Consider the following 13903-nt stretch of genomic DNA (forward strand, 5'->3'; position numbering starts at 1 on the left):
GCCAGAGTGGTATGCCGAGCAGAGGATTAGTTTTGCCAGTGATTTGGCCAATTAAGCCCCAGCCTGAGCGCTGCTGGGTTATCCTTTAAAGAGTCTTTCCACTGATTTACCCACACCAGGAGAGAGGAAGAGAAAGAGTGTGACGATGGTAATTATCTATGGCTGAGCGCCCTGATTGGGTATGGTAGTTAGACTCCGTGGTTGAAGCAGAAGGGAGGAAGCCGGGATAAAAGGTCTCCTGAAAAAGTCTCGGCGGAGCAAGGGAAGGTACTGGTTGAATGAGTTCAGCTATCAAACAGTGGAGGTAGGCACTTGAGGGCCTGTGGTGATTGTTGTTCACCCAGTGTTGATCCCAAAACAGCTCTTGTAAGACCACGATGCTGAGATATGAGCTGCATTTCAAAAACCTGGTTTAAACCTCTGGACTCTCTACATGTAAAGGCTGCTGAGACAAAAACAGAAAAGTTATTTTTGTTGGATCAAGCAGTGAAGGAAATCTTTGAGTCAAACAGTTCAAGGTATCTTGGGAATCCTAATCCATAAACACGGTACCTTAAAGGCTTTCTGCATTTGTTTTTTTGCATTATGGTTAGTCTCGCGAGTAAGGTCTGGCCCCTCCACACATACACTCCTGGATAGGAGAACGCTCTGAGTTGTTTGTATTTTGTTTAAAACAATCATAATCATCTTGGGCGGTGCTAGGTTCCGGTTGCAAAGATGGTGGATCTGCAAAAAAGTCTTGGGATGGAACTTAAAAACACCACATACAACATTATAGGAAGTGAACTGTTCACACAATGCAGTAACATGAGCCAAACTTAGCACAAAAAGTAAGGAAATTTGTGTTTGGTAGATTATTTCTCTGTGGTCGCAATGCTTTCAAGCAAGAGATCTTATACTGTTAAAAAAAAGAAGCCTGTTTAGATCATGCATTTGTGGGATGAGCAGCAGAGCTGAGTATGTGGGCTGTGCCCATGAAGGATTTGCCAAATCTTCTCAGCCCATGCCAAACAGCTTATTCTGCCATTGACTCGTCTGGTGTTTGGTAGATTGGATGATTGGAGATTGTAGAAACAAGACATTGTCTGACGTTGGCAATTTAACAATTTATTCATTTCACAGACAGGAGCCTCAGAGCGTGTTGAAGAACCATACACAGCCACAAAAGCCTGGCACCTCCTCCTCGTGCTGGTCACCAGCCTGGTCACACACTGCTCTGGGATGGGGTCCCATTCTTCAACCAGCAAGTCGCGAGTCAGCTAACGTGGTTGTGTTGGTCACTCTGGCAACAGCAGGCCTCAAGTGTTCAATGGGGTTGAGGTCAGGACTCCACTCCCACATTCTGGAGGTAGTCTCTGTTAAACCCCGCCCTGTGGGGGAGAGCGTTTATCAGCTTGGAGGATAGAGTTCAGTCCCAGACTGTGGAGATATCAGATGGCCACTAGTTGCAGAATCAGGCACCTGATTGTCAGCACCTGGGGGTACCAGAAGCTTAAATCAAGAGTCAATAGCAACAGCAAAGAAAGGCTGTTTGGCATTGACAGAAACGATTTGACAGATTTTTCCCACGTACCCATCCCAAAAATGCATGTTCCATTGCATTTAAAAAGGAACTAAACAGGCTTTCCAATGGTATAAGACTTATTAAAAGCAATGTTACCACGGAGAAATAATCTACCAAACACAAATTTCCTAACTTTTTGTGTGCTAGGTTTGTTTACATTAGCTGGATACATGGTTAACCTAATTTGCTCTTACCAGTGTATAACCATATGTGTTGTTTTCCACAGCAATCCCCACCAAATGATCCCAAAACGTCCCAGTTAGAGAGTAAATACTGTAGACATATTCTTTGTAAATCTTTACAATCATTCACTGAAAGGACCAGCAGGCCTGCCTTGTTGCACCACCCAAATATTCTTCAAAACATTTTCAGCGAGTAGCTTGCTTGCTCTAAGTTTTTTGTTTTCTGGCGATTATCCAATAAACAAACTGTCGACAATCCTGACAACATTATGAGAAATATATTCACTTAAAGGTCCCCAAACAAATGGTTTTGGTCAATCAGCTTTTCACGCTGAGGTATTTGATGATACATTAACATTATAAAACTAGAACAGTTTTCTTTCACATTAAGTGTTTTTTCATATTTATAATGCATTGTTATCGTTATCTACCTTATTCTTAGCCCCCATTGATGCCTTGAGCAAATTATGGTCTGGACTGGTACTGGTATACTAATCCTCTTACATAGAGCCAGTGGGACATGAAAATGTGAAAACACCACATGGAATGTAATAAAACCACAAAGTGAACAATAAACCATCTTTTTTTTTCTTCTCCCTCTACAGTGATGAGGTCACTCATGTGGTGTCAGAGGACAGCCACGCTTCATCCCTGTGGAAGTGGCTAAAGGAGCGTTCCCCAAAGAATCTCCAAAACGTGAATGTGTTAGACATCAGCTGGTTCACTGACAGCATGAGAGAGGGGAGACCTGTTGTTGTGGAGACCAGACACCTCATTCAGGTGTGTGTGTGTGTGTGTGTCTCACAAACCAGACAGAAAACTCCAGATAGATATAGAATAAGCACTAAATGGCACTATGAACCATGTGGTAGCCATGCAATAAATCAAATAGGTATGCAGTATTTGAGGAAACACAATAATTGAATACACTTTCATGCAGGAAATGCATGTTGTGGAGCTATTTCCTCTACGTCTAGGTATGTATTTGGATTTTTCATCCCCCAGCAAATCTATGATGTCAACCCTGACAGGAAGCTCTTAAAAAGGGGACACATCTAACTTCCCTCTGCCTCTGCTCATATTACCACACTTCACCTCGCTGATAGCAACAGAAACATCCCCCTATATTGCGTGGCAGAATCAAATAAACCCATCAGCTGGATGTCAGGGCCCGGAGCGGTCCACTAACTGAAACACACACAGAGACACACGCATTTTTTTCCCCTTGTGGATGGCACTATAAGGACTTGGCAGCATATGGGTCCAAAATAAAGAAATATGTTGTCTCCTGGTTCTCCCACAGCGGAAAGGAAAAAAAAAACACTCCCAAAGTCAAGTATGCCAAACTCCAGCTATGCTTTGTCCTAACTGCCTGTGACAGCATCAACTGTCACGATGATATCGGCCGAGTTTGTGCTGTAATGTGAAATACCCCTATGCCTATGTCTTGTTCTAGCATTGTTTCCACATGACCATGTGAGCACGGCTGCATCATTAGGTGACGGCTAATGGTGCCATGCTGACATTTATTGACCCATCTCCCCAGGTAACCACACGCCCACTTCTCTTCTTGTTTTGTGATGCAATTCCTCTCTGAAAGCAACGAGGCATTTATGTGCCACTAGATTGTTTTTATGACTCATGAATCCATTTAAGGAGCTACCATGTAGCGATAAAATATTCCCTAAACGGGCCACTTCTTGGGCGCATTTGCCTGCGGCTATTCTTGATAGTCTGGAATTGCAATGTGTTTTACTATCAAAATATTCTACACCAAGTCAGGGAGAAATTTTAAGTATCAAACCCATTGAAACCCAATATTTTCCATCACTTCTTGGCTTGCAGAGTGGCTTTTTAGCCTGTGCAAGTGGAAAGTAGAGCCCTGACCGATAAAGGATTTTTAAGGAAGATAGATTTAAAAATGCGATATTCGCATTTCCTATGTTTGCTTACGTGAGGTAAGAAAGAAGTATATTGGACTCATTTTATTTTATGTGTTTATTTTCTTTGTAGTTTTCACAGTGTCTTAAGACGGATATGTGGAAATAAATGATCAAAGCACATCTGTATGATGCGTGGCCTTATTCAATTGGACCAGTGTAATTACACAAAGACTTAAACAGACATTAGCATGACAATAATTCCCTAAAAATAACAAAAACCGTCTTTGTAAAGAATTTTTTGAGGTGCCAGGTCCCATTCGCTCACATGGAAGGGTGTGGGATTTATTACCTGTACTGTCAGTTCCCCCTATTTTCCCCTGGGCGCGTGTGCTCTGCGTTCTGGAGGAGCCGCGGAAATGCTTGATATTCCAGCAGCTGTGCCACAGCATGTCCCCGAAGCATACGCAAAGCGTGCAACACCAGAAAAGAGAAGGCATGTTGTTAAACTGTAGGAGTGCTTGGAGAGAAATGTAGATATCAGCTTAATAAAAACATGATTGTTCTGGAAAGTACAAAGTAGAGACAGTGAAAATCTGCCAGTTGGGCATCAAGACGCTTCACTTCTGAGAAAATGGGAGTTACCAGGAGGCGATCCAGATGTTTTGGCTTCACGTGTACAGCCCATCGTCAGCCTCTGGGGGAAGAACCTCTGTGACCTTTGCCCTGTCCAGCGGCCCATGAGGATTTCGTTAACCCACCTGAGTGCACTTCTCAGCCTTTAAGTCTGGTTTGGAGGTGGACGCAGGTGTGGACGAGGTCCCCCAACGCTTACTGCACCTTTTCATCTCAGCAGATGGTATGTGGAGCGATGAACCTGCGGTGTGTAGACGGCACACATCAGCTTAGTTACATCCAAGCCATACAGCAGAGGTGGATGGGACACTGGAGAGAAGGCCAGGCGGGGATACTCAGCCTCCGAGATCAGTCAGAGAGCTTTACCTTCCACAGAGTTATAGGCCTGTATAATAACCCAGCCCAGATGGGGAAAACCAAGCTCTGCATGTTGATGCACAAACGTTTGTCTCCATGAACCCACAATCCCATATTGGATTAAACAAATGCGGCTGAGGTGGAAGAAAAATGATGGCGAACTCCTTGTTGTATTAAGAACAAGAACAGTTAGGGAAGACAGTTTTACTTTTGATTGGCATAACAATTGAGCTGTGAAATATATTCAAAGTTATTCTATTTTTTGTATTTATTTTTTGAGAACAGGAAAAGCTCCTGGCAGAGAATAAATGATGAACATTTTTTGAATCCTTTACTGATTGATTCAGCCCAGCAGTGTGAGAGGTACTAGCTCTTTTCATTATCTTTCCGAGACACCCATGTTCCTTCTGCAGCACCGGCCCCAGTCAACACTGTGTAGTGACAATCTCTCAATCTTCCTCTTTCTCCTCTTCCTCTGCTCTCTGTATCATTCTCCCACCCAATACATGGGTAATTTTATGGACACAATGTTCCCTTTTGTGATGTCTAATTGTCTGCGAGAATATTAATATTACATTGGTAATCCTTTTGACACATATATTACAAATTGGGAACCATTTCTTCATGGAATGAAAAGGCAATTTACAGGAGGCAAATTGGATGATGGCAAGCAGATTTGTAATGCCACGGGTTAGGCTGCGTAATGGATTTGGATGCCACCAGACTGTGAGATGAGTGTCATTAGCCTGTTGCCCTGGAGACACACAGTCATAAAAATAACTTCTCCAAGGCAAATGGCTACATTTTTATGTAATTCAATTGGAACTCTTGGTTGGCTTCGTGCTAGTCAGGAATAGCCTGACACACATTTACCCATTTAACCTGTCAACAATCTGCAAGAGCTTAGATATTATAGCAATGTATGCCATTACGTATATTTGATTATTCATAAGTCTCTGGTTATTTTTGTACACAGGACAATTTGCCCACATTGCCAGAAGGTTCTACATCCGCTCCTGTGACCACCGTTTCTCAATACGCCTGCCAGAGAAGGACGACGACCGAAAACCATAACAAGATATTCACAGTAAGAAACTGTTATCTAACTTCTCTCCGGACACGACTACATGTTCGCCCACCATCGCTCTGACTTTTCAATGTGAGAAAAAAAAAGCCTCCTAATCTGTTCTGCTCTAATTGGATGGCTGACTTGCTTCACTCACCAGCGCTCTGACACAACTCTCCCCAAAATACATTAACCTGCAAATGAGCAGCATCTGCAGCTGCGGTGCGTCGGAAGGTGCAACAGATGACATGCCCACGATCCCTGGCACAGGGGCCGGCACGGACACGCCCAAAGGCGCAGCGCGCTACGCCGTGATGGGCGACAAACGTGACAGTCCTCACAAGCAACGATGGATTTGTCCCTCTGCCATCTGGTGGGGCAGCGTGGGAGGGGGCGGTGGTTCCCACATAGAACAGGGAAGTGGTTGATTGGCTTAGGTGTTGATGAGCGTGAAAGAAAAGAGAATGGATGTTGCACTTAGATAATGAGAAAATATAGCTGCAGATGTAGGAATGAGAAACCAGTCAGAAAATAGGAACAAAGCAGGGTGTGCATGCCGTCAATACATCAACCAAAAAAACAACACACCAAATGTGCAAATACGATATGTAAGAAGTCCCGAAAAGATTACTTGATCGATAAAAACTAAACACTTTTGCTAATCAATCAATCAAGGCATTTATCAAACCACAATCCCAAACTGTTTCCACCTTCCACTAAATGTGAGGCAATGCTGCCTTCACTGTAAATGGAATATATCTGGCTTTTGAATTGTTAGTTAGTTGAAAAGAGTTTTTTGTAGACTGTACAATTAATCTAGAAAAGAATTCGTCATAAAATAAATGTCCAACTCTTTGCTTTCTCTTTACGTTTCATCCATTTCCACCTACGTGAAATGGCGGGCCAACCTATGTGTGCGTTTGAGTTGAAGCCAGGAGACCCGCTGATGAGTTTCTAACCAATTAAGCACAGCTTAGCGAGGCCCTGTGAGGCATCTGTTATGACATAATGACTTTTTACCTCGCGGTAACGGTAAATATATATAATAGAAGCACGCACGTGTACCGCAATTCACCCACACGTGCTCGCCTGCGTGTGTTGTCCACGTGTACAGACACATACACATACACATGTGCACACCCACACACGTCTCACCTAGGGAGGGTTGCTGTTCCATTTCGTATCCCCTGTTTCTTTCCACAGCATTAACTCCATAAGTAGCAATCCCACTCTATTTCCCTATCCCTATGAATAACTCATTATCCCCACATAGGGCCTCATCAAAGGAGACTTTCTGATTAGAAACAAAGGTTGTTCTTGATGTGGTCTTGGCAAAGCCACAGGTGTACAATACAATACATTTACTTGAAACATTTCATTCAGAATTTTTTTTTTTGCCTTGCTCAAATGCCTTTGACTGTAAACCAAGTCTCTGTTTAGATATGAGCAGCAGCAAGCCAATAGACACAGGACATGGTCTACTGTATTGCAGTGCTAATGAGGAGCAAGCTATTGATCCACCATTGCAAAGCTATCCTTTATCTGTCCTGCTGTCTGTCACGGTAATGATGTAATCCCTGGGAATACATCAAACAGCTTTTGAGGGGATTGAGATACTGTGTGCATGGGTCTGTATTCATGTACGTGGGTATGTGTGTTTCTCTGCATGTCTTTGTGTTGGCATGTGTTTGTATGACTTTGTGATGACATGATATGAACAAAAACCTTTAATCTTTTGAACACTGGCTATTCTCTTGTAGGTTTTTGCAGAATCTGACTTATTTTTGTGGAGTCGCCAGTGGAGTTCCCCTGCGGGAATTAGATGTAATCAATCAAGGCACTTCTGCATTGGCTTTGGCATTGGCATTGGTTGTGGTGTTGTTGATTCTCACTCCCATCTTGGTCGCTTGGTCAGGTGCCTTTGTCGTTGTTATTGACACATAACTTGGTCGGGACTCCCTTTTGATGCTTTTAGGACAATGAAAAGCTAGTGGGTGGGCTTAAGTTTCCATGTCTCGATGGAACGGCATGGTGGGGTTTAGGGAAAGCTTGTGGATGGGCTTACAGTTCTGTGACACGCGGGAATAACGGAGATGAAGAAAGCGGCTTTCCTGACACGGTTAAGGACACACGCGGGACATGAACCCCGCTCTCCTGGGTGAAAGTCCTGTGTTTGACCAGTCCACCCCCACGACCAACCTCCCTATGAGGAATTTCCCCCTTACATACTACTCGCTAAACCCCGTCTATATGCTGCTCTCCCCAGTATTTTCTACACACACGACGAATGGGTCCAAATGTCCGTATTTTATGCATTCGGAGTGAGAACGGGTTGTAGTAGGCCAGTTTTGATACTGTGAAATTTGACTGTTCTCCTTTACTCTTGTGTTAGCATTTGTATCCTCCAGTGTTAGGTGTCCTGCCCCGATTAGCAAAAACCTTATCTATATCCCCAACATTGCTCTAACACACAGTGGTATAGTCCAGTAAATGGCCAAGCAATAATGTTTTGGTACATGCAATGATGTGTGTCATGGCTAGCCAGTGCTTCTGTCACCTAGCAACCAAAACCAAATGAGTTTTTCTTCAAATGACGTCCTGAGGTTTTCTGATATTATGTATTTGGCTATATTTATGTAATTTACAAAAAGGAGACATCTGCGTTTCCAACATTTGCACTTTACTCAAAATATGGACTCCGCTATGAAATTCTTTTCACAATATTTGATATGTAACCTCAAAAGCTTTGCACGTTACAGTAACATGCATGTGGAAATACGATTTCTCTAGATTTTGAAGCTTATTTGCCTGTAGAAACTGAAACTGGAGGAGTTTTCAAGCTCCTTTTATGTCACTAATGCAGGCTACAGAGTGAATAGACACAACCTTCAACTGGGAAAACCATTTGTTAGAAGTATAATTATTTCTTTGATGGTAATATATGTATTCATCCGGAGCACAAACAGGTCAGTCAGTCAAGTTGGAATCTCTCAGCTCAATTAAGAGAAGCGCTCATGACTCATGTTCAGCATTGCTTTGCAAATGTATGTGCAAGTGTGTGTTTTCTTTACTGCAGAATGCAATGCATTTAATATTTCCTGCGCTAGCAAAGCAATGCAGCTTCTCCAACAGCTAGGTAACATTACACGGTCCAAGTTCTCTTATAAGAAAACCTAATTGACTAATTGAAAAAATGACTCAAAATGTATCTCTGGAAAATGACTCAACGTTAGGTGATGCAGTTCATTCAATTAGTTTGAACAGGGACGGGGGCGGGCGTGGTTTAGGTGTGTGTGACGGCTGCAACTGGCATCCCCTTTGGCATACAGTTTCCAGTGACTGCTCCTGAGATGTTTTTAACAAACCATCTGGCCTGTCAGGTTCACAGTTGGTTGCATAGTGAATTAGTCTCACTCAATTTGATCATCTTTGAGTCTGGTGTCCAGTTCTTGGTTGCATGTTTATGGCATCTTCAGACATGGCAGCAACATTTTCAGCACCCAACTCCTGGAAAAGTTATTTTTACCTTTCCAATGTTATACAGATTCAAGAAATGTCTATTTTAGAAGTGCTGGTAGAAATATTGTTGAACCTTGGGTAGAACAAGGCTGGCTGTTTTCCCCTGCTTTCAGTGTTTATGCTTTATACTTAATACCCATACATGAAAGTTGACTATCTCATCTAATTATCTGTAAGAAAGCAAATATGTACATTTCTCAAAAATGTTGACTCATTTCTTACTACTGCAACCGATAATGAGGCCCACTCCCAGCATACTAACAACATCGGATTTGTGTGAGTGTTTGTATAAGCACGCAACATTTTAAATGAACCCATTGCTCGTTTTGGGTACAAGACAAATACAACACAATCAACCAATTTTCTCCACTTCCAAAAACAATTTATCTGACCAGCCAAACCAATTTCTTTGACAGTGAGCCAAACACCCAGGGGCTTTAAATTATGCATTTGCGCATCTATGTGTATCCATGTGTCACATCATATGCACCGCTGTGTTTTTGAGCACATTTTTTGGTTTATGCTGTTTGTACATGTCAGTGTTGGATGAATTCAATAGACAGGCTGAGGAAGTGTCGGAGGAAACAACCTGCAATGATTTCAGGATGGAGGAGAGGAGGGGAGCATCCTGGGGCCAGCAGGGTGTGCTGGTGGAGGGGGAGTAAGTGGAGGTGGTGCAGAGAGGTGTCAGCGTCTCAGCAACAGCACCCCAGTGAGGTGTCAATCACGCACTGGCAGCAAGCGGGCCTTCATTCCACAGCCGTGCACTATTGATTTATTCATCCCTGCTCTTTATCCCTCCCCATCTCTGTCTCACACTCTTTCACTCCCATCTCCTCTTCTTCCTGCTCTTTTTGTCATGTCTAACACCCACCCTCCGTCTACCCATTCTTGCTGTGCTCTCTCTCACTGTTGTTGTCTCTTGCTGTGACAGAGAAATTCACACTGTCCACACACACGCACGCATGCACTCACACACACGCGCACAGAGTCAAGCCTACACCCTCTCTTTTTGTTATCTGCGTAGCCATGAGTCCTCTGCTGTCATAATTTCCCCATAAGCCTAACGTGCGCTTGACACCAATATTGACATTTGTGTCTTGGCTGATTGACGTGCGGCCATTTTTTCTGATGGCGACACACATTACACACAAATGTACACACACAAACCAACATATACAGGCGTACATAGTTTGTCAGGCAAACAAAGGGAGGGAAAGAAAAACTGAGAAAGAAGTACAAAGAGAAATGGCTAAATATGCAGAAGTTTTTTTCCTTCAGCCAAAGGCCCCCAATGTATTGATAGCAGCAGCGCTACGGATGAAGAGCTGAGTGGACAGGGAGTGGGAGCGCTGAACCTTAAATGCACCAAATTGATTCCCTTCCATCCCCCAGCAGAGTTAACATTCTCAACTTAGCTAACAAACAAAAAGCCATAAGGATCAGAAAAGGGTCAAGCATATAGAAAAGAATAGAATGGAACGTCTTCTATTGCCACATGTACAACAAGATTGAAGCAACTCCTGATTGAAGCAACAACCTGGGATAAAATAAGTAGAGCAAAAGAAAAAGGGGGGGGGGGGGGGTAACGGCCTTGTTCAGAAATTTCTAATACCTCTTATATGAGGTATAATCTTGTTGGATTTTACACTAAAACGCCTTCAACTTTGCTTTCAAGGCGTTCCTAGAAACCAAAGTTGAAGAAACTTCATTTGCTCATCTGAGGCAAAGCTTAAAATTACATAAAGAAACAAAAATCCAGAACTCCGTCCTATGCTTATTCATTAGACATGGGATAGATAATATCCATCTCCTAGCTGTTAATCATGTTAAAACTCTTCTCAGTGGGTCGTCTGACCTCCTTTTATGGTTCCGTTTTGCGCATGCAGCGAGGCGGGCTGCTGTGCGAACATAACTCGCAGGCATGTCCGTGGTATCCGATGGTGGGGGGTAAATCGGGGTGCTACATCAACGTCCCTTCGCACCAAGTCCCTCTACCAGCTTTAAGTCCTCATTAATTAAATGAGCACATATGCAGGGTTGGGTTTTCAGCCCGCAGCACTGACACCATACAGCTGCTAGGACAACATGACAGTTGACAAACTGGCAGCAAAGAGTCTGTGTGGAACGTCTTAAAATCCAGTTTTTCTACAGGTGAGATCATTATAATTGGCTGTGGACTGAGATTTTGCAACTAGGAGCAATAATGTAATTTTGTTACTCCACTTATCAAGTATCAAGATGTGCTTTAGAGAAGCACCATGACTTGTTTGCTCCGAGGAGTGCAATAATCATCATTCTTGGCCACTTGGTGGCAAGGGAACAAGCTGTTAGCATGGCATAATTGCTAGGTTGTGTTAGCAGTGAACAGTTGCTCATTTACACATCCAGCAGACACACAGCAACATTGTAGTATTCATTTGAAGGCGTGTTTCTGGCCACCTGATCAATTTGAGTCCAATGTAGAATCTTCTTTTAAAGGTCACATGGTATGGTGCTCTTTGGATGCTTTTATATATACATGCTATTTATTTAGACCTTAGTGGTCCCCTAATATTGTATCTGAAGTCTCTTTTATATAGACCTTTGTGGTCCCTAATACTGTATCTGCAGTCTCTTTTATATAGACCTTAGTGGTCCCCTAATACTGTATCTGAAGTCTCTTTTATATAGACCTAGTGGTCCCTAATACTGTATCTGAAGACTCTTTTATATAGACCTTAGTGGTCCCCTAATACTGTATCTGCAGTCTCTTTTATATAGACCTTAGTGGTCCCCTAATACTGTATCTGAAGTGTCTTTTATATAGACCTTAGTGGTCCCCTAATACTGTATTTGAAGTCTCTTTTATATAGACCTTAGTGGTCCCCTAATACTGTATCTGAAGTCTCTTTTATACAGTATAGCCACTAGAGCCAGTCCCACAAAGAGCTTTCCTGAGTATGTGCCATTTCTGAGTCTCCAGCTTTTGAGGAGAGAGAGGGGGGGGGCAAGGTGGAGACTGGGGGTGTGGCCTTGACCAACTGCCACTTTGCTTGTTTGAAAGCCATGATGTCTCTCTCTCATGCCAAATTCTCTGGGCAATCAAAGCAGAGAAAGTGGAGGGAACCTTGCCCCTTATGACCTCATGAGGAGCAAGATTCCGGATTGGCCCATCTGAGCTTTCATTTTCTCAAAGGCAGTGCAGGATACCCAGGGCCTGATTTACACCTTTCATCATTTCTAGCCACTGGGGGACCATAGGCAGGCTGAGGGAAGTCATATTAATGTAAAAAAAAACTCAAAGTGAAATTTTAATGCTTGGGACCTTTAGGTCCTTGTTAGTCTTTACCAGTGGTGTAGCCTAGTCACATTGCCAGACCTTAATGATAATTTCTGCTTGTGTTTCAACTTAAAAAACAAACAGAAAACAAATAGAAGACTTTGTGGATCAATGTGATGCCTTCACGCACTACTATGACACTATCCTCAGGTCTGGGAGCTGTTTCACAAAATCAGAATGTATAAATCCAGGATAACTGATAAAGTAAGACTTGACCTTAGTCTAATTTGTGCATCGTGGCTTGGTGCGTGTTACGAGGGCGGGTCACGAGGGTCATGATGAAAAAATTGGGATGAATGCGTGTTAAGGATTTCCTTAACCGACCTTGAGGTCAATAACAGATTTACTAATGCTATAATGGAGAATAAGCATTGTTCATACTTTATACAGTGGAAGTATGATCATGTGAAACACATTATTTGTAATGAAACAGTGAGAGGAAGCAAGGCAGACGATCGCGGACCCACTGAATGCGTAAGCAGCCTAAAAATATACATTTACTGATCACTGCTCTGAATGACCGAAAGAACGTGATCAAGGGTACAAGCGGCCGAAATGGGTTTCCTCAGGAGGGTGGCTGGCGTCTCCCTTAGAGATAGGGTGAGAAGCTCAGTCATCCGAGAGGAGCTCGGAGTAGAGCCGCTGCTCCTTCGCGTTGAAAGGAGCCAGTTGAGGTGGTTCGGGCATCTGGTAAGGATGCCTCCTGGGCGCCTCCCTAGGGAGGTGGTCCAGGCACGTCCAGCTGGGAGGAGGCCTCGGGGAAGACCCAGGACTAGGTGGAGAGATTATATCTCCAACCTGGCCTGGGAACGCCTCGGGATCCCCCAGTCAGAGCTGGTTGATGTGGCTCGGGAAAGGGAAGTTTGGGGTCCCCTACTGGAGCTGTTGCCCCCGCGACCCGATACCGGATAAGCGGATGAAGATGGATGGATGGATGCTCTGAATGGAAACCATCAAAATCATACCATTCAAGGATTAAGCTACAGTCATTTGCACAAATTAACATTTGTACTCTTTGCCTTAAAAGTAAGCAGAAGATAATGTTCCTCAGGAAAGTTACCATGAAGATTAAACGCTAGAATATGATGCATAAATACTTCCCTCACTCTGTTTCTCCCTCTCTTTCTCATGGACTATAATCTAAATTACCTAAATCATATTAACTTCCACTGCTCGCTTTCAATGCAAAGTGTACAACTGTTTTTGCAAATGACTCATTGAATGCTTTTAGTTAAGCGCAGTAGTTCATAAATGTCTCTTTTAATATCAGTCGGTCCGCTATTATTTGCCACACATTTAAACAACATTTAAAAAAATATATATTTTTAAGTTTCCTTATTTACAGATAGGCTTTGCTGTCTTGTATACTGTACATAG

The 13903-nt window shown here is 43.1% G+C and overlaps 1 protein-coding gene across 1 annotated transcript in view; it reads left to right on the top strand.

Moving 5' to 3' along the window:
- Positions 1-13903, top strand: part of dntt (deoxynucleotidyltransferase, terminal) — a 106196-nt gene that overhangs the window by 4533 nt on the left and 87760 nt on the right. The window contains 2 exon segments of the mRNA XM_032541046.1: positions 2352-2526; positions 5596-5706. Coding sequence (XP_032396937.1) covers positions 2352-2526; positions 5596-5706 — 286 coding nt within the window.

This window comes from Etheostoma spectabile, chromosome 17 (genome assembly GCF_008692095.1).
Source record: "Etheostoma spectabile isolate EspeVRDwgs_2016 chromosome 17, UIUC_Espe_1.0, whole genome shotgun sequence".
In the NCBI taxonomy this organism is placed as follows: domain Eukaryota; kingdom Metazoa; phylum Chordata; class Actinopteri; order Perciformes; family Percidae; genus Etheostoma; species Etheostoma spectabile.